This window comes from Ailuropoda melanoleuca, chromosome 5 (genome assembly GCF_002007445.2).
Source record: "Ailuropoda melanoleuca isolate Jingjing chromosome 5, ASM200744v2, whole genome shotgun sequence".
Classification (NCBI taxonomy): Eukaryota; Metazoa; Chordata; class Mammalia; order Carnivora; family Ursidae; genus Ailuropoda; species Ailuropoda melanoleuca.
In genome coordinates, this window is record NC_048222.1 from 103,545,180 (window position 1) to 103,567,487 (window position 22,308).

General features: G+C 33.0%; 1 protein-coding gene across 6 annotated transcripts in view; it reads left to right on the forward strand.

The window, feature by feature from the left end:
* FBXW7 (F-box and WD repeat domain containing 7) overlaps positions 1–22,308 on the forward strand; it is a 234,440-nt gene that overhangs the window by 163,226 nt on the left and 48,906 nt on the right. Inside the window, exons 3-4 of one of the 6 annotated variants that reach the window (XR_004625823.1) lie at positions 9,242–9,375; positions 10,587–11,639. The exons of 3 other annotated variants lie outside the window; for them this stretch is intronic. Coding sequence is in view for 2 of the 3 variants with exons in the window: in XM_019808908.2 (XP_019664467.1) it covers positions 10,618–10,764 (147 nt within the window). In the remaining variant the exon portion in view is untranslated. Of the gene's footprint in view, positions 1–9,241; positions 11,640–22,308 lie in introns of those variants that run through there. 2 more of the 6 variants (XM_034661526.1, XM_019808908.2) reach the window with 2 other exon arrangements.

Here is a 22,308-nt window from a genome sequence, read left to right on the forward strand (position 1 = left end):
TTGAGTTTGTTTGGAAAGACAAGCACGATTGTAGGAAATCCAAAAATAAGTTGAGTTTTCCTTTATTTGTCACTTATCAAACTAGTTTGGATATAAAACATCAGCATAATATGTAACAGTTTATTATCAGGTTTATTATTTAAACAACCAGAGACTTAACACCTCATTTCAAATGGATATTATCAAGGTGAGAATTTGTCTCCAAAACTTTTGTCACCCCCAAATATCCAAATTTTCATCCGGATCTCCTGTTATCTTTTCCATTCTTACTAAGTTTTGAAGTTTACACTCTACTTAGGATGACCATTTATCATATCGCAAAAGTAAACCAGTGTTCCTAGAGCTCCTTGTCTTGTAAGATGTTTCAGTTATCTATTGCCACCTAACCAGTCACTCCAATGCTTTATAGATTATAACAAGTAAGTATTTTATTATTTCTCATTGTTATTGTAGGTTATGAATTTAGGAGGTGCTTACTCGGGCATTGCTAATTCAGGGTTTCAGTCAGATGGTGGCTATAGAGTTGAAGTAGCAGGGCTTTAGAACAGCTTGGGGCTGGCCAAGAATCTTATTCTTTTCATATAGTCTCAGGATTTCTACATACATTGTCTTTTTACCTGGGCTAGTTTGAGTTTCTTCACAGTATGGTGGCCTCAGGTTAAGTAGACTACTTAAAACAGGGCTACCATGTGAGTATTTCAGGAAGTAAGGTGAAAGCTGAATCTCTTTTTTATGACCTATCCTAGGAAGTCACATAATGTAATTCACACATTCTTTTTTGTTTGAAACAGATTCTACTTGTCAATGGAAGGAGTATCAGAATACATTGTAAGAAGAGTATATAAGATGGGGGGTATTGCTATGACCATTTTGGAAAAACACAGGAGGTCATAATATCTTTGCTGTTATAACTCCTTCTTTTTTCTTTTTATTTGGACTTTATAAAATTCAGGGTCATTAAAATCGATTCGATATGTATTATATGTGTCTTACAGAATACCGTATTTCCGTTATCTGGCAAACTTACATACCGGAAACATATATAATAAAAAGTAAATCTCCAAGCAACTAGATTAGAAAGTAGCACAACTAAGTTAGGCTTAACTTACAGAATAGAATTTATAGATTAGAATATATGTTCTAATACAAAGCATGAGTTTAGAAATTAGACATCCTAGGGTAAAAATCTCAGCTTCACTGCCTCACAGGTTTGTTGCCTTGAGCAATTTTTTAAACCCTTTGGAACCTCAATTTCCTTGTCTGTAAAATGTAGGATAATGATACCTCCCATTCTTTTCATGATACCTCCCAGTCTTTTCATGATATTTAAGTAAAATAAAACATGACCTACTAGGAGCTCTGTCAGTGTTTAATCCTCCTCCCATATCATTGTACCAATCTGAAGTTAATGCATCATTTTTTCTAAGTCCTAGAGCTGCAGACTTCCTTTACATCTCCTATTGGCCTCTGATTGTTAGTCTCCTAGCATCCCTGGACTTCCTGCTTCCATCCTGACATCTTTCTGTTTCAGGCATAATCAAGAATTCAGGGATTGAATTTTATTTTTAATCTTTTTAATAACCAGTTAGTTTCTTGTTTACTGGGAAGTATGAAAACTTGAACTATCAGTTTAATTTAAACTTCAGCTATAAAATTAATGTTGATGTTTACTAGTGTATTTTGTTGAATGTGTAATTTTGACAATATAAAAAAAAGGCCAGGGGTATCAACTGTCAGCCCATGTAAGAATGAAACCTTATATGTGTCTTTTCTATAGTTCGATTCTAAAAGTATTTGCTATGCTTAATGAATAACTCTGTGCTTAAATTTGATGCTGAAGTAAATATTGATAAATGAATATCAACGAATAATTTATCAATATTCACTGAACATTGAGTTTTATCAGTATTCAGTGAATACTGATAAAGCTCACATGTTCTCATAGGATGTTACTGAGAATTATATAAGTGAAGTTGTGGAACTATGTTCTTTTCACTCCAAATAATTGTTTTTTGTTTATAATTATGTCAAAACTCAACAGTATAGTAAACATAATTATCTTCCCCCCCATTTTACTTTTTAAATTGTCAACATTGTCAGATATCTTATATTTCCATAGGTCCAGCTTTTCATTTTTTGTAGGATAGGTTCCTATAATGTGTTAAACCATCAGTTTGGTGAACTTCCTGCATTGTAGCTCAGTTTAATTTTTTTAAAGCTGTATTGAAAAACAACCTGCATTACATTATTATTATTATTATTATCATTATTTTTAATAAAAGACTTTTTAGTATTATATCCTTCTTTATGACTCCCTAGCCCACATTTAGAATTTTAATAGAAGGAATAAATGATCAATAAGTAATACTTTAACTGAAAGGTTAACGAGCCTTTAATGCTTAAGCTTTTCGTAAAAGAACTTAAATGATGGACCTTAAAAAACTAACATAAAGGAAGTTTTTGTCTCCTTTCTTACACCTAATTTTATTTTGAGGATTATGAAAAATTAAGTTGCTTTAAATCCTTACTTTGTCTTCACATGAGGCTTTTGCATGACTGAAATACCTGTAATTACTGGGTAATTTTTGTCATAGTTGACTTCAAGGTATAACTATAATAATCATCAAGTAAATTCTTGGTGAGCAGCTGTATAAGACCAGTTTAACAGCTGGGGTTAACTCAACACAGACTGTAAGAGTTAAACTTAATCATGAGGCAAGGTATGTTAAAGTCATTAAGGACTTCATACTGGGCATTTCTGAAATACTTAAAAAATTCAATCCAATAGTTGGATTTTTGTTTTATCTCAAATATTTCTTTAAATGTTTAAAGAAAGAATGAGGAGAAGTATCGTTTTAATATAACAAAGACACAAATATGGGAGTAAAATCCAAAGTTTACTCGTTAAAAAAAAAATCAAGTATATTCTGATGTCACTGTTTAGGCCACCATGGTAAGTAGGAAAGAAAAAATATATACAAATTATTATGGTATAATATGGACTCGGAAAAATCCCGAGGTTATTTTTCTTGAATTTCTTCTTGAATCATTTTAAAAAATAATTTATGCTTGAAACTTTTTTCCAATGAAAATATTTTCTTATTGTTATATAACACTAGTATATATTTACAACAAAGGGATAAATGTCTATTTTTAGAAGGTATACACAAATGAAGTAGTGAATTTTTTAAAGATACATTTTATAGAACTGTAAATATACTATTCACCAAACTATAATAAAGGAAGGCTCACCAAATTGACAGTCCAAAAATATTGCAAGAAGTCTCTATACTTGGTACTATCAGAACTGGAATATACTCTTAAAGCTGCAAGGGACTTCATTCTCCGTCATCTAGTCCATCTCCTCATTCTAGAAATCTGAAATCTGAGACAAGTTAAGAGACTTATTTAGAGACACTGGTTAGTGGTGGAGCTGAAACTGGAACTTAAAATTCACCCAGTATTTTTTCATATGCTGATAAATTTACCTGGAGTATGAACTCTAGGTAATTTGCCGAGAGTTGATTGAGACAACAGTTTAGTCAAAAATAATTTAGTTGTAAATAAATTTAGTTGTAAATAAGTTAATAAATAGTTGGGTTTTTGGATCATGAAATTTCTAGTGTACATGGGGTGGTTTTGTCATCATTTTGAAGGACTTGTTTGGTTGGTTTTTCTGTATCTTAGTTTTTATAACTTTATTTTTAGCCAATTATTTAGAAATAACTGGAAAATTCCAGCAGAATTCAGAAATAACCTAAATGTCCAGCAGTTAGACCATGGCTATATAAATCAAGCAGTTATAGAACTTTATGTAATCTGCTATTGTAGCATTTTTACTTTGACAATGTATAAGTATATACATTGACATTTATACATAAAGCTTTTATTTTGCAAATGTCCAGTCACCAGGTCACATTTTTATAACACTTGCATAAACTGTATGTGCCACTTCAGAACCCAGGCTAATTTCTCTTAAGTATTAAGGGGCTGCCCTTGGTGCCCAGATGAAGAAAATTAGCAGTCTACCTTTATCCATGGAGAAGGTATGTTCCGTTCCAAGACTCCCTAGTGGATGCCTGAAACCCTGGATAGTATTGAATCCTATAAGTACTATGTTTTTTCCTATACATACATCCTTATGATAAAGTTAATCTATAAATTAGGTGCAGTAAGAGATTACCAACAAGAATAATAAAATAGAACAATTATAGCAGCATATTGTAATCAAGGTTATGTGAATATGGTCTTTCAAAATATCTTATTGTACTGTATTCACCCTTCTTGTGATGATATGTGAAGATCCAATGCCTACATGATGAGATGAAGTGAGGTGAATGACATAGGCATTGTGATGGAACATTAGGTACTATTGACCTTCTGGCGATATGGCAGGACCATCTGCTTCCTCAGTTGACCATGGTTAACTGAAATGGTGGATAAGGAAGGGACTACTTACTGTACTATAATATGTATGACCTGTTAAATGTATATATGCTTATAATGCCTCATGTACATTATAGCTGGAAGTTGTAATCTTTCTTAGTGAACACTTTGAGTATTTAAATGTCTTTTAGAGGAGTGTTTGGGTGGCTCAGTTGGTTAAGTGTCTGACTTGATTTTGGCTCAGGTGGTGATCTCAGGGTTGTGAGGTCAACCCAGTGTGGAGCCTACTTAAGATTCTCTCTCCCCCTGTGCTCCTACCTCGCTTCCTCTCTAAAAAAATAATAAATGTCTTTTAGAACTTTCTAAGGAATCATTTTGAATTGTTTTGAATGTTTTTAATTTTAATAAAATGTTTCTATTCATTTGATCTCTGCCTTTTATGAATAATCACATTTTAAAAGCAATGTCATTTATTTATATTTTTATTTCTTACTAAATCTGGTGGTATTTTGTTTCTACAGTTGAAGTAACACTCTTGTTTGGAATTATAATATTTTTTCACAGTTTTAACTAATACGAGTTTGACCATTCATTTATCATTAAGCCAAGTAATTTCTTGATTTATCATTGTTTTCCTCTGTTTAAATTGCTCTATCTTTATACATGAATTGCTTAGACTAGGAAGATCTTTAACACTCTGGTATCTAAGGTGTTAGGAAAGATAGAAAAGAGTGACTGAGATACAGAGAATAATCTGTCTCACTCTGTATCCCTGAATAAATGAGTATACTTTATAATACCAAATTCTTGTCTCAAAAGGATATTGATTCTGATTTATTTCGCTTTAGTAGTGGTATAATTTTAAGCATCTGGAATTTTTTTTTGTTTCTACTGAAGAGTAAGTCAAGTCACTTGTTTGCTTAAATTCATAGAAGTAGTGAATAATGCTGTGTTTAAAATGACATAGGCTGATAGTCTCCCTGTCAGAAGTGTTTGGTATGAGACTTTGAAAACTCTTGGTGTAAAATCATTCATACTTGTAGGTAAACTTATCTTCCAAGTGAGTTTCAGCTGAATCAAGAGTAGTTTATGAAAATGGAAAATCTTTATGCTACATATATGCTCTGGCCTTTGGCCAGGGGCAGTTAAATCCTAGCCTTTTATATAATAATGAATGAAAGAAAAGGTAGAAATCCAGAAAATACAGCTGTAAATCTTTTTGTCATCATAAGAGAATTGGAATGTATGGGACTGTAATACATTTTAGAAATACCAAATTGGGGATATTTGGTGCATTAGCATTTATCTATAATCATCTTTGACTAGTACAAACTTTTAGAAGAGGGAAAATCAGAAACTGGTTAGTAGGTAAAATACCTTATAGAGATCTTCTCTTTACCTCAAGTTCCCTAATGTTGAATTGTTGGATGGATAGTCAATGACATCTGGAATCTTAAAAGACATTACAGTTAAGATATTACAAATTAATTTTTAGGTAAAATTCTGACAGAATTATGGAAGCCTTTATAAAACTTATAGATGATTATGTTTTAAAATATTTTAAAGTTATTACAGATGGGTTTTAGAATCTCTGCTTGCTTTCCAACTGACTTTTAAAATTGATATATATTACAAAGGGGTATATGATTTTTGATCCTACTGTAGTAGCAGTAGTACTAGTAGTAGTAGTAGTAGTAGTAGTAGTAGTAAGGGCAGCTAACACTATTGAATACTTACTAGATGTGAATCATTATGCTGTGTGCTGCACTTGCATTAACTAATTTAATACTCATAAAAACCCTGTGAGGAGGTTTTGTAGAGATGAAGTTGAGGCATAGAGGCATTAATTTAAGGTCATACTACAAATAAGTAGTAGAACCACGCTTTGGACTAAGGCAGTTTGGTTCTAGCATTGATGCTCCTAGCTACTTACATTACACTTCATTAATATTTGTTGGTGTCATCTTAAAAGGAGTTTGTTTTGCAGAGTTGCAGCTTAGGAGAGGGGGTTAATAATTAAGAGTATCTTAAATATTTTTAAAAATATGATTAAGACTTTATTTTTTCTTGAGCACATGGAACTAGGTGCATTTTAAAGTTAGCAATTAGGGTGCATTGTCTTTGATTGCCCTCATTGACTGGGGTTTTCTCCTATATTTGAAATTTCAGTATTTTGAATGTTTTCATGTTCATTAAGAACATTGCTTTAGAAGTACTGTTAACTTAAATCCTCCAAAATGATGAAACTTGGTAGTACATACTTTTGGAAATTAGTACTTATTTTGCTCAATCACTAGTAATGTCTCTTTTTTATAAAGATAGTGTTGTAGACAGATAATCAGATTTAGTGTTTGGTTTGCTAGAGTTGCAATGCTCTATACTATCCAGTTGAGGGCAGCTATTTACTGATTAAAAAAACGCGTTGAATTACAATGTCATTATGTGTTTGCCAGAACTTGGTTATCTTCAAATAGCCCTAGTTTTTACTCCTATTATCATCATAAATAATTTCTTGGAAGTGAAAAACTAATTCTACTTCATATTTTATGCCCTCTTACAAGCAGGGGAAAGAACGTTGTTCATTTTAGTTTTAATTTTCTCAGTCCAATTTTTTTTTAGTCCCCATTTTTTTTCTCTCTTTTTAGGATCAGACTCCAAGTTGATTAGAGAGCTTCATATCTTCCTCATCTTTAAACTATCTGCATGTAAATACATGCAACTATAAAGTTCTTTGAGGGCTTTAAAACATAAAATTAGAATTTTCAGTATGTTATCTCTATTACTGGATTAAGTGAAAGTTAAGTTTGGAGTTGATCTGTTTCATTTATTTTTCTGTGCAGAATGAATACGTTAAACTTGTGGAATGTAGTATGTTCTTCTAATTTTTCTGCATTGAAATAACACATAGTTTATATCTTCTTTGTGGTTCAGAGAAAGGAATTTTGAAGGTTTAATTAACTGATTTCAAAGATAGCACTGAGAATTTTTTTGAGAACAAAGAATGTCCGTCTACATAAAACTATATGTAATATTAATGAAGTAGAGCTAATTATTACTTGGAGAGGGGGCATTCCATAGGAGCTTCTGCCACAAAGGGATTTTTCTAATAAGGAGTAAAGATGCAATATGATTTGTGGGGCGCCTGGGTGCCTAGCTGTTAAGCGTATGCCTTAGGCTCAGGTCATGATCCCAGGGTCCTGGGATTGAGCCCTGCATCAGGCTCCCTGCTCAGCGGGAAGCCTGCTTCTCCCTCTCACACCCCTTGTGCTTGTGTTCCCCCTCTCGCTGTCTCTCTCTGTCAAATAAATAAATAAAATCTTAAAAAAAAAAAGATGCAATATGATTTGAGATTACGTTACACTAAAAAAAAAAGTGTTAAGAAATAAAGAGCATCAGAAGAGGTGCTGAGACTAGAATGGGGCTGGAGACGTTAAGCGTCCCCTCCCCCTTTAGTGGGGCTGTACACATGGTGATCTTAGGTAACAGACTCACCTTGGTTTTTTTTTTACCATATCAAATTAAAGATTTCTAGTACACTCTCTTCTATCCCTAGGTCTTTGATGTGTGTTTGTTTATTTTGTTTTGTTTTTTGGTGTTCATGGTTTGTAATTGTTTACTTTTTTATTAAAATAATTTTTTATTGTGGTTAAATATCCATAGCATAAAATTTATCATTTTAACTGTATTTAAGTGTACAGTTCACTGGCTTTAAATACATTCACAATGTTGTGCAACCGTCACCACTATTCATCTCCAGAACACTTTCATCTTTTCCAATTCTTACAGTCATTAAACACTAACTTTCTTGTCCTTTCTCCCAGTTAGTTGCTGCTGGCAACCACCATTCTAGTTTCTGTCTCCATGAAATTGTGCTAGGTACCTCATGTAAGTGAGGTACATTTGTCCTTTTTTGACTGAATTACTTTACTTAACCATTACATCTTCAGGGTTCATCCATGTTGTAGCATGTGTCAGAATTTCCTTCCTTTATAAGTTAAATAGTATTCTGTTTATGTATTTTGTTTGCCCATTCATCTGTCAGTGGTTACTTGGGTTGCTTCCATCTCTTGGCTGGTGTGAATATGTTGCTGTGAACATGGATGTATGAATATCTGTTTGGCCCTGCTTTCCGTTCTTTTTTGGGAAGTGTATACCCCAAAGTGGAATTGCTGGATCATGTGGTAATTTTTTGAGGAACCGCCATACTATTTTCCACAGGAGCTACCTACATTTTATGTTCCCACCAACGATGCACAAGTGTTCCAATTTTTCTGTATCCTTGCTAACACTTGTTATTTTGTGTGTATTTGTGTGTGCATGTTTGTTTTATTTTTATTTTTTTGTTTTTTTTTAAAAATAATAGCTATCCTAATGTTCGTTCATTCTGGTTTTGATTTGCAGTTCCCTAATGATTAGTGATATTGAGCATCTTGACATGTGCTTATTGGTCATTTGTATATTTTCTTTGGAGAAATTTGGTTGTTTACTTTTTGTATAATTAAAAATGTCATCTCTGATAATGATTTTGCTTTTTTTTTTTTTTTAAGTGGCTTGAACTCATGGGGTTTGGCTTCATGACCTTGAGATCAAGACTTGATCTGAGATCAAGAGTCGGACGCTTAACCGACAGAGCCACCCATGCACCCCAATGATTTTGCATTTTTGACTATGTTTTAAATTATGGTATAAAAGGAAAGTGTACTTTAATAAAGTGCATGTTGGTGGTATTGGGAGTATTTCTAGTATATGGATTGGCTTCCCAGTAGCCCACTTTATATTTAGTAAGACAGATCTTTCCAAAGTAAAAAAAGAAATCACTCATTTCTGACATTCTCCTTTCTCATTCTCTCCATAGCACATTCTAAGTTTCCCTTATAGAGATCAATAAAAGCTACTGGAAGGAGAGATAACTGAGTGACTGGCTTTTGGAAGAGGACAATACAATGGAAGGAGAGAACAAACTAGTTAACCAAGCATTGTGAGCAGAAGGTTCACATCCATTACTTACCATCTATCAAAACTACTTTCCATTAATTCTTACACTGAGCTTTTTTTCTTATCATCTTCATAACAGTCTAGTTCATCGGTTTCAATATGAAGTGTAGTATTAAGTAACATTGGCATAAGTGTTTAATTTAGGAAAATATTTGAGGTAATGCTGGAAGATTAGTTTGGAGCCACTCCGAGGAGAATCTTCATCTCCATGTTGTATCTTAGGCATTGAGGAACCATTGAAAGTTTTTGAGGAGTGGATTGTACACCATAGTCTCTCAATGCATTTTAGGAAGATATTTCTGACCATAGTATGTTGGAGAAATTAGGCACTAAGGATTTGCGATGAACTGGTTAGTAATTATTTTACTATAATTATTTCCCATCACAGGCTACATTTATAAATACTTTGGGTTTTTAAAAAATATATCTTTAATCACATGACTTATACTTTCAAGTGGAATCACTGAGTTTTTGAGAATTCTAGAGATTGAACTGACATTTGCAAACAACTAAAATGTCTACTGATAAGATTAATGTGAAGGCTATTAATAGCTTTAGAGAGATAGAGTCGATTTAGTGTCTTAGTAGGAGATAAAGAATGGTATGTATGGAAAAGGAAAAGAGAACATGCTTAAGACGATCAGTTGAAAATATAGTGCTCATTCTGAATATACCTAAGAACAAATGTGTATATATGTTTTTTGAGCATGCATGAATACTGTCCTTAACTTTGAAGCACATTTCAAAACATTCCTAAAAGATTAATGCTGATATTTGGGTAAGGAAGACTCAAGATAAATTTAAGAGAAAATACAATGGTTTTTTTGGGGGGGGATTTTTGTAAAGAAAACTTTACTTTCACTTTCTAGGACGTTACCTGGGTTAGTAGTTGGAGAAGTTTAAAAAAGACCCTACAGCATTGCCCTGCTTTGGCTGTATTCACATTACTGACTTTGTATGGGAGATTCACCAGCTGTTTGACTGGCAGGAGCAGGAGCTTTCACTTCAGTAGTTTATAATTCCTGGCTATTCTAGGATAGTTTGCACTTCACCAAGCCTTAGACAGGTCAGGACATTTGGTAGGAGAAGGTTGAAAGACAAAAGCAGCAGGCCTTGTGTTCTCAGCCTTTTTTGTTTTTTAATTAGAAAATTATATTTTAATTTGGTGGTTAGAATCTTTAGTAATGTGCCTGTATTACATGTAGAAAGTATTCATCAACCAAGAGGAGTTTTAAAATGTCAAAACCAGGAAAGGCTACTTTAAACCATGGCTTGGTTCCTGTTGATCTTAAAAGTGCAAAAGAGCCTCTGCCACATCAAACCGTGATGAAGATATTTAGCCTTAGCATCATTGCCCAAGGCCTCCCCTTTTGTCGAAGACGGGTAAGTTTTGCATTTGAAAAATAGGAATATTTATTTAAATAAAGTACTTCTGTTTCCTTTAGTGAAGAAATGCTTCAGATTTCAATTGATATTTATAAATAAAATTATCAGTGCATTATGTAGCCAGATAAAACCTTATATAAGTGGTAGTTATACTAGTATAATAAGAAGCCTAGAGAGCAAGGTTACCCAATCCACCTTTTTTTCTCTCATTTATTTTTCATATTAGAATCCTTCAAATTTATTTAAAATTGGTAAATGTAAAAGCTATGTTTTAAAATATGTAAGCAAATACTACAACCCCAAATTTGTAGTTTTTATTCTGTGGGAAAAGCAAGAAGCTGGTGGTATTCTTCTTATATATGGGAATTACAACATTTAGCTCTTTGAGTATTCCAAGTTCCCTAGATTTATCTGGGCCTTAGAGCTGTATTATTTTAAATTGCTATTTCCTTAATTCAAACGTAATGTAATAGGGACTTTACTTTTTGCTGTTATATAAAATAAAAATAGCATGCTATTGTGTGGCAGTTACGATAGAGTTTATATATAGACAATCCTGAACTAACAAACGTTTTGTAGAACTTGTGCTAACGTATAATCAAGTTATGATCTGTCGGATGTTTTTCAGGATGACATTCTACTCTCCCTCACCAAGTTCTGACCCTATTAATATTAGCAGTTTTATTGTATTTTTTGAGTTAACTTGGTATTGCTAGTTTGAATTATTAACTAGAGTAATATATTTTTAGATCTAAAATATGTTTATGATCCTGAACACATTAAACCAAAAATCCCCAAAAAACCCTGAGATTAAATGGTATTTGCATGTAATAGTGCTATTAATGTTTAGTTCCCTTAAAAAAAAAAAAAAACTAAAGGGGAAATATTCTACTAAACAAATAGATCAACACACAACACCTGAAAAGTATTTTTTCTCCTTAGTGAAAAGAATCTTTTATTTGCTGGGACTTAACCTTTGTAAAAATATGTTTACTAATTATCTTAGTTCCCTTTGAGTAGTTTCCACTTCTACTCCAAACAAGTGGTAGCCATGTTGGAAAACATTTTTAGTGAGGTTTAAATAATACAGTTTCAACATTGAATATGGGATACAAATATCTCCATCACCCTCTAATTTTCTGCTTTACTATGTTGTCGGAAAGTGTTTTGTCTTCTTTCACTTTGTCACTTTTATAACTTCTAAATGAGGTCACTGTTCTGATTTAAGCATTTACACAGAGACCTCTAATAGCTTTAAAGTCATTAATAAACTAATCTATTATTTTAACACTTCTATAAAAGAAAATACCAACACAAGTAAATTTTTAAAGGGAGGAAAAGAAGTGTGGGGTTTTTTAAATCAAAGGATTAAGATATTAACAATCAAGATAATCTTGTTCTTTGTTGAGTATTTCTAATAAATTCTTAGGTACAATATATGGTAGATCACTTCATTATATCACAATGTATGTTTTTTACCTTTATTTTCTAACATGTACATGAAATTTAAAAGGCTCAGGAGCAGATTCTATTTGAAAATTAATAGAAAACTTCAAGGCTTTCCCTGAGGGCTTCCTAGGGTCACTATGCAGCTTGACTTTTCTAGGTTACTATGTTATGTTAATTTATAGCCTTGCATTTATAGTAACAGAAGAGAACTAAATTCGTAAAATAAAAATCATACAAGAAAGTTTTTTGGGAAGATAGCTAAAAACACCTTCAGTTTTAGACTGCCTGCCTGCCAGTAACTTACTATTGCATAACTCATTGACTCTGAGTACTAGAAATATTAGAGGGATCGTGTAATTATATCCCCTCCCCTTTCATGACTGGTTATTTAGATAGTTTTTAACTGGTTTGCACATTCTTTGTTATTTAATTTATTAACTTTCCTTTGGCAAATTGATAGTAAACATTTTTAAAATATTATTTTTCTTTATCAAAGATTTAAGGAAGACTTTTTGGTATGGTATGTAATTAATCATATTTTATGTGTAACATCCAGTATATCTCTTATACTAGGTATATTTTGCTTTCAAGCAGATCATTCTGCACTGACAACAAAGTACACAAAGCAGATGGATTTCTGTATTTCGTAGGCCATTTTTTTCTTCCAAGTAGTGAGCTAATGTGCACTACAGTGATCTCTTATAAGACTGTAGCAGTCTTGACCTATTAAAATTTGGAAAACATGATATTGTCCCTCCATTGCTCATAGATGTTGACCCACTTAATGTTTGCACAATAAAATAACTTCAAAAATTGTGAAAAATCCTTTAGTTGCTATAACTACTTCAAATTATATCTCTTGAAATGTTTTCAGAAAATTTATTTACCTACTATTAAGTGTAATATTGGTACTGGTAGTCGAATTTATTATTATATAAATTATTCTGGTCTCTCATCAGAGGTACTTTGGACTTAATACTAACATAGAGTAACTATTAACCAGTTAGTGTAAATCAAAATGTTTTTAGTATTAAGGTACTCATTATTTATTTACATTGGCTTAGGCATTCTTGCCTAAGAACTTGTTAAACCCGGAACTTGTTGAAAATGTAGAATCATGGGGCGCCTGGGTTGGCTCAGTTGGTTAAGCGTCCAGCTCTTGATTTCGGCTCAGATCATGATCTCGGGATTGTGGAATCGAGCCCCTGTCAGGCTCCACAATCTAAGATTCTCTTTCTCCCTCGCCCTCTGCCCCACCGCCTGGTTGCTCACACTCTCTAAATCAATCAGTCAATCAACCAGTCTTAAAAATTGTAGAATCGTGGGTTCCCTGTTTTGTATAGTCTTATGTAGAGATCTGGTTCAGGGATCCATATATATTTTTAAAAGTCCTATAGGTAATTGAATCAGGAAAATTTGAGAATACTGGTTGAGTACATAACTTTTTATTTTAGAAGAACTGACCTTTAGAGGAAAAGAAATTTTACAGGAAAAAAACTTATTTAATCTATAAAATCACTGGATATTTTCAGTTTTCTTTGAAGTTGGAATGCCTAATTATGGTAATACTGTGGTAATGTGTAATTATGGTAATGCTATATTTCTTAAATCCTAAGGTACATTATTTTCTCGCATTTTAAACATATTTAAGAAATAGTAAGAAATTTTCTTTAAATTATCTAAACATTTCTTAAATATGCTTAAAATGCGAGAAAATAATGTACCTTAGATACATTTTGATGGAATTTTATAGTTATCTGGCAGCATTTTTTTCTTTGTAGAGATAAGAGAAATAACATCTTACAACTAATAATAGTAAGAAAATGTACTTCATTGCTTAAATCTCATTTCTTCAGTCATTTTGTTTGGGCAATTTTTAAGCATTTACAATATTCTCATAAAGTTACTCTTCACTGTTATTATTTTGGTAGAAATTTCCAGATGACATGCAAAGGACAGTGGTTTATGTGGGCTTTCAAACTATCTGACTATGCTGGCTTATGGACAAAATACTGTTTTGAGAGTGCCGTATGTATTCCTGGGCTTGAACCGTGTACCGATGTGTAGCATAAGCATTAGCAGCACAGCTAAGAGAGTGGTGGAGAACTGCTGGTGGGATAGTGGTGTGGTGAGGTAGGGTCAGTGTGGGACAAAGACTTGTTCTCCTGAGAAACAAGAGCTCCAGCAATAATGAAATTATGACTGGGATTTTTGATAGTTGAAAACAGTTTCGTAGGAATTATGTTCGTATCAAGTTCTATTTAAAAAACCACATTTAAAATAATTTTTCTTTAAAGTGAAAGTAGAAATAAAACTAGAATATTTGTGTCATTTGAGAAAATGTTAATGTCATTCCTGTGTATTGTTATCATTGCAGGTTAGCTTAAGTCAAACTTTCTGCAAAGGGCCAATAAATATTTTAGGCTTTGTGGACCCTATAGTTGCCGTTAGAACTACTCATCTCTGCCATTGGAGCATGAAAGCAGCTTGTAGACAATACTTAAATGAATGGGTGAATGGACATGGCGGTGTTTTAATAAATCTTTACCTACAAAAGAGTGAAATCTAGGTTTGTATGATTATAATGATACTACAGTAAATCTTGTGCATTTATCTTTTTGCTTGTATGTGAGTTTCAGCTCATGGGAAATTTTTAGAATGAGATTGTTAGTTAAAGCCTTAAGTTTTACATTTCCTTTTAAACTGTCATCCTCTCTTCTAATTCTTCTGTAGTTATGTAGAAAAAGATCTTTGAGTGGCTAACTGCTAGAATTTTAGCATACTGCTTATTATTTCTCTTAATATACAATATTAGTATAATAAAGCTATTAATAATTGCTCTCTTTTTTAAAAGAACCCACTATGTATTCTAGGCACTGTTTTAATTGTTTTGTATATTTTAACCCACTTAATGCTTTAAATGACTTAAATGTTTGTTAAGTACTTTAAATTAGGTATTCTCTCCATTCAGTAGACTAGCTCAAACCAGCTAATCTTCCCCACTTTTCTTGGTGAATAGTAAAGCTGGCATTTAGCCACAGAGCTTACTAATGCTGCAGCTAATAGCAGTCGTCATTCTCTTTATACATTTTGTTTTCATGTGAACTTAACACTTTTCAACTACTATTAGTATTTTGGAGGGTAAGCCGGAGAGCTATCATTGTTGACATTGTTTCTGTGAGAAAATAGATTCAAAGATTAAAACAAGCAACTTACAGATAACTTTTGATAGCATAGAGCATTTATAAATACAGGGTTTTTGGTGTAATCTAAAATGTTTCACTTAAAAAGTTATCCTACAGATTATGCAATAATTATAGTAATAAAAAACTGGAAGTATTTGAACAGTATGCATGTCTGTTGTCTTTGTAAGCTGAGGGATGATGCTTGTTAAAAAATTATTCGTGACACTTGTTAAAATGGCAAGATACACTGTTCAGGGTACTGTGGTGATAGAGGTATAGGGACTACTACAAAGGGGTTTTGTAGCAGGGGAGCGAGATCAGGCTCAACTCCAAATACAGCAAAAAAAAAAAAAAATGAGAACTTACAGCCAAGGAACAGTTTGGGGGGGTCAGTGGGTGGAAAATTCCTAAGAGGGAACATCGGTAGGGGGTATTCTGGCTAAACCAGTTTAACCAAGGTGGTCAGATATCACGTGGAGGACGATTGAGGATGAGAAACCCAGCAGTTATGGAAGGTCGTCAGATACCAAGATTGGAAGGATTCTGCTTAAACTGAGTGGGATTCTTGCTCTTGACAACACGCCCAAGGACAGGGCCTAGTTGAAAAAGAGCTCAGCGGAGCCTATCTAGAGTTTGGTCAAGAAAAGAATCTTTGTCAGACCTCAGGGTCTGTGTTTGGCAGGCAGCAACGAGAGCAGCTTGTCTGGACAGATTAGCCATCCTCACACTGCAGTGCAGTATCATTCTCATCAGTTTGCTCAACCAGCACTTTGGACAATGAGGACAGAAATTTACAACAGCATTGTACATCTCTTAGCTTCAGTGCTGTTTTGAGTTTAAGTTTTTTCTTCATTGTTGAGTTATTGAAGATACTGGACAAACCTGTATTCAAACTTTTAACTTCATTCAGGCATAATCTAAGTAGCCAGGTTTTTGTATGTATAATATTCAGTTAGTTATACAGTATATAATTTTAATCTGTTATGCTGCTCCTTTCATAGACTATTGACCAGTCTTTTAGTACCTTTTCAACAAAGGTCTGCCAGTTTTGTCAAATAGTTGTATTACCTCTGTTTAAAAAAAAAAAAAAGTCTAATTATTTACCCTACAGTAAGTTGCATTTGTGGGAAGATTTTGTATGTACCACCAATGTGGGCCATCGTAAACTCTTTTGCTAAAGCCAACTTGTGAATTATTACCCTTTTGAATTTAATAATCCCCCGAATTCTCCAAATTGAATGGCGATATAGGGAATTTTAATTTTCTTCCAATAATTAATATCTTTTACTTCTCTTTATAGAAATAAGACATACTCAGTATGTAAAATTTAAAAAAGATATTTTCCTTTACAATTTTCTAAAGTATCAGTAATTTCACTGCTCAAAAATAACCATAATAATAACTTCAAGTAAATAATTTTTAGCAATATTGGTACTTTAATTCATTTTTAATATATTGTTGATTTCCCATAATTGTAATTATTCAAAAATTATATAATCTGCTAAATGAATGTTCCATAATTTTCCTACTGTTGTAATTTAGAGAGTGAACTGCTTTGAACTTTTTTATACATGAATCTTTAACATCTCTATACACAGATTTCTGGAAGTATAATTATTGGGTCAAGGAGTATGAATGAACTTCTTTATATTCTTGAAAAATACTGTAAAATTGTTTTCCAGAAGTCCTGTACCAATTAAAAACCAGCATGAGGGATTTCCATTTGTTGTTTAAAGAGAAATAAGTCATATTCTAGGAAAATTTATTCCTGTGTGATAAAGTTTTGTGGATTTTATTTAGTTAATACTATGTCATTGCACTTCTAATTGCATTCTAGGTTTTTTATTATAGGGAATTTTTTTCCTTTTGAGAAAATGAGATAGGTTTATACTTACAGCTTCAGGAGGAAAATTTGTAAATCAAGAAATTATTTGTTGCTCGTGTGATTTTATTTTTTATTCTTTCTAGAAAATATTTGTCATAGACCTGTCACCTATACTGTTTTCAACTATAATTTTCTTCTACTCCTCCTATAGTTTTAAAACTATAATCTGTGTTTTTATCTAAATAGATGATCCACATGTATAGTTTTGATTTATTATATTGTTTTTACTGCAAGTCTTAATGTTATTTCAGTTTTTGTATCACCTTGGTTTATCTTTTTATATTTCTGAATTTTAGTGTGATAGTTGCACAGTGTAAGTTGACAGCCCCTCCCAGAGTATATTGCTGTTAATAATATCTACGACAAAAGTACTTCTCATACTAACAAGAGCAGCTGCCAGAAATACTTGCCTATTTCTTATAGCACTACTACTTAGTTTTACATTTCTGACATAGCTTTGCCTTTAGCCCCAATCCAGGTTTACCTTTTTTTTTTTTTTTTAATCTAGTGCAGCCATGATTAATTCTTACTGAAAGTAGTTGTAGCAAGTCTGCTCTTTTAAAATGTCTTGATGCCTGAAAGGCATTTCATGAAACTCAATATCCGTTTCGTGGAACTCTTAGCCAATTAGAAATACGTGGATGTTTTCACTAACATACAGAAATATGAAACCTTTAAAAAGCCAGCATCCTCCATTTCTCCCCTAGACTGGTCTGTTCAAGTGCCCACCGGTTACATTTGTGCCTCTTTCCTTTCCATGACCTCCCAGTCTAGCTTCCCTCTCTGGTTGGAACCTTTCTTCGGGCACTGATTGCATCCACTGTTGTCCTCATCCGTCAGTGGAACATATTGTTATTGTTGCCATTACCTTTGGCCTTTAGGCAAATATGTACCGCCCGGTGATGTTATTCCGTATAGTTACCTTGTCTCCTCAATCAGGCTATAAACTCTTAGAGTTCAGAAATTATCTTTAATGTTTTTTTATGCTCCTAGTGATATGCAGGAGAAAGTTAGTATAAATATTCTTATGACTAATTCGTTGAAGTATGTGTTAAACTTGGAAGATTCTGAAGGAGTTTTTGTACTGTTAAGAATATGGCATGTTTTTGTTTACTAAATGTTTTTAAATGACTGTGCAGCTGTGATTTTGAATATTTCATTTTCTAAATTTAAATAAACTCAGATACAGTTTGACACTTAATTTTAAAAGTAATTACTACTTACCAATTTTGAAAACGAAGCAGAAACAAACATAGGGTAAAGTCATTTAGATGGTACTTTTGAGGTTCTACAGTAGCCCGAAAATGCCAGAAAATGCTGAAATAAAGAAAAAAATTATAATACTTTGGAGAGAAGAAATAACAGGGTGGTGATATGAGCAACTTTGGAGAGAGATTTTAATAGGGGACCTGTTTTTTGTTTTTTTGTTTTGTTTTGGTTTTTAGAATAAACTAAAATGTGACTTCCTTTGGTTATTTTCCTTACACACATATTCCATTGGAATTGGGGAAAAATTGGCATTTTCAACTGACCTGATATGCTTTATTGTCACTACTTATTTTATCAATAAAGGAATTAGTTACCACGTATCAGACCATTCTATTTTAAATCCTATTAGTCCTGTTCTTCTTAAGAATGTTTCATGTGTCATGCATAAACTTGAGTAAACAGAGTTTAAATTATAAATTTTCTTGTAGTCTTATTCTCTGTACTGTGCAGGATACTAGCTATAAATAAAAAGGTGATGATTCTTCATCCTCTGTACCTGTGGATATGCAAAAGTGAAAAATCACAATCCTTTATGCATCTTAGATAGTCTAGTGGTAAAAACCATAAACAAACCTTTATAGTGCAAAAGTATAGTTTTGCTCTAATGTGCCCATGTACAAAGTACTGTGGGAGCATGAGACGGTCACCCAGGTCTCAAAGCAAATGACTCAGGAAAGGCTTCACAGTAACTTTGAATTCAAACATGAAGGATGTTTGCTAAGCAGATGATCAGAGAAGTGATGGACAGAAGGAACTTGTGTTATTGCTTGCGCTCACATCTCAGCTTTTCACGTTATTTATACTGCTGCAGATTATTCATTTATATCTTGATATGACATTTATCGGTATTAATATCAGCCAAAAAATATGTATTGAGCACTTAGGACAGAGTTGAAAAATTTTCTAGAACCTGTGGCTGTAACAGTGAGTTAGATAGAGGCCATGTCCTCATGGAGCTCAGGTTCTACTTTAGGGAAACAGAAAAGTAGTTACTGATGCTAATGCTTTGATGACAATAAAATAGGGTAATAGTATCGAGTCTAACTTGGGATGCAGGAGAAGCACTATACTTCCCACATATGAACTCATACAGTCCTTAGGATAACCTTGTGAAGTAGGTGTTGTATTATATGATCCCTGTTTTACAGATGAGGAATCTGAGGCATAGCAAGGTTAGATAACTTGCCCTAGAGCTAGTAAGTGCGGAGCTAGGCATCTGGCTTGAGCATCACAAACACTGTGATTAACTGACCTTGGTAAGGTTTGTTGAGTGAACAGATCCTTAGTTTCCAGATATTGTAAGGGTTAACTTTTGCTGTGTAATCCTGCGTTTTTAAATAGTAATTCTTACTTTGTTCTCACAGTTCATGATGGCCTCAGTGTCTAATTAATGATAACATTGCTTTCTAGATATTTTTGTCATCAAATGATGTCTTAGTATTAGGTTGTGCCTCAGTTGTCAGATATGAATGTAAAACAAATTATGTGATGTATAAATCCACAACTACATTGTAGAAATAACTGCTGTGAATTGTTATCCTTGTTGTTGATAGGTAATAATCTGTTCAAATAGTTCAGTAACTTTAACATCACAGGGCAAGGCTATTAAGATGTAGTATGGGAGACAGATGAAAAATATGCTAAAAAATAAACCCACTGTTCCTTGTCTGCAGACCAGATATGCAGCAAGTCCTGAGAGCTAAGAATTTTTTTCAGGTTAGCCAAACCTAACTCTGAGTAACTTAAGATAGTTTTATTATTTATCTGAATAGCCATGAATTTTGCTGCAAAAATATTAATGTATAATATACTGGAATTGTTCAGTAATATATATGCACCATATTACTTTTCTAAACTCCAGAAAGTTCTGAAGTCAGCAACACAGCTTTCTCTAAAATTGTGGAACTAACTACACAGACCTTTGAGTTTTACAGCTATCACCCACATACAAAAAATGGAATACACTTTGAAATGTCAAAGTAGTCAAAGCCTGAAGTCTCTGAGTACATGCATATTTAAATGCTTTAAAACATACATTATATAAATGAATACCTTAATTTTACTGACCTAGTTATAGGCAGCTCCATATAATATGGTAGTTCAGAGCTAATAATACTGTTCTTCTTCAGTGAGTAAATGTAACTCTTGTTAGCAGACATACATGTTAAATGAGGAATGAGAACCTCTACCACTTTTTTACTAAATGGAAAATTAATACCACTAAATTAATTTTTATTCTGCTAATATGTATTAGGCATACTTCCTGTATGTGTTAGTAGTGTAAGAAAGATGAGTAAGGCAGAGACCTTCCTTCCCTTTTCTGTCTCTGGGAGAGTTAGTTACCTCATTGTCCCCATTTTATAGTCACAATGTCAAAATCAGAGGAACATGGATTAATTAACTTATTCAACAAATAAGCATCCATTAATTGCCAGGCACAGTTCTGGGCACTTTAGATACATTACTGAACAAAGCAGAAAAAGTCCAACCTTTTATATAATTTAACATTTTAGAGACCCTGAGAAATCTGCCTGGGAATGGACAGCATGTTTGGTCTATTCCAGTATACAGTGTGTCACCGGACTCCTTTATTCAGTGGCACACTTTTCTAAATCAGGTGGTGGTAATTTGTCTCGTAGTTTTCCCACATGTATGGATGGGCACTTACATGCGCATGCATATATAGATACACTCTTTCTGTGACTTGATAAGATTATGTTGGTGACTTTATTGATATGTATAATCTACTGGTTTTCAAATAATGTTAGATGTTATCTAGTATGGAATAGTATTTTGAGGTTCCAAAAGATTAAATATGATTCTACTCTATTTAATTTTTTCATATTCTTGTAAGGAGACTAATATCTTATTGGGCTCACCTAGTGATTTCTGTCTGGATTGTTCTTGGGTCAGAATTAGAGTTCTTGGCCCTATCTCTGACTTTTGGAAAGTTGCATAAATTAACGTGTGTCTCACATATAAACCAGTTAAATAATGGTAGATATAATTTATAGTAGATTTGTTTATGGTAGGTATAAATAATGAAGATATAATTTTTTTTTAATATGGTAGAAATTTCACCATAGAAGTAATGCAGAAAGGACTACCATCTGTGGTAAAATCAATGACATTCTAAATGTTAGGAGTACGATTCAGTTATTTCCATTTACAAATAACTGTTGATGGAGCACATCTCTTTATTTGCATATATAGTTTTTTTTTTAAGATTTTTATTTTATTTATTTGACAGAGATAGAGACAGCCAGCGAGAGAGGGAACACAAGCAGGGGGAGTGGGAGAGGAAGAAGCAGGCTCATAGCAGAGGAGCCTGATGTGGGGCTCGATCCCATAACGCCGGGATCAGGCCCGGAGCCGAAGGCAGATGCTTAACGACTGCGCCACCCAGGCGCCCCCATATATAGTGTTTTATTACTAAATTGTAAAAAAATTGATTTTTTAAAAAAGTAAACCTGAGATTAATAAAGTTTTCTCTTGTGACTTTGGTAGTCTATATAAATGTTTATGTATATATTTATAAACTTTCTTGACATTTATTTAGGTCTAGAGGAAAAGCAAGTAGGAGTAAGTATTTCTTAAACATTAATACATTAATACTGACTCTAAAATCACATGGCTAGTTATTTGTTTATCGTTATTTTATGATATTTTCATGTAATAATAGGGAAATCTATTTTGAGAGGAAAAATGCAATGTTGGATGAAATTCTTAAATTTCTTCTCCTTGCTAGTATTG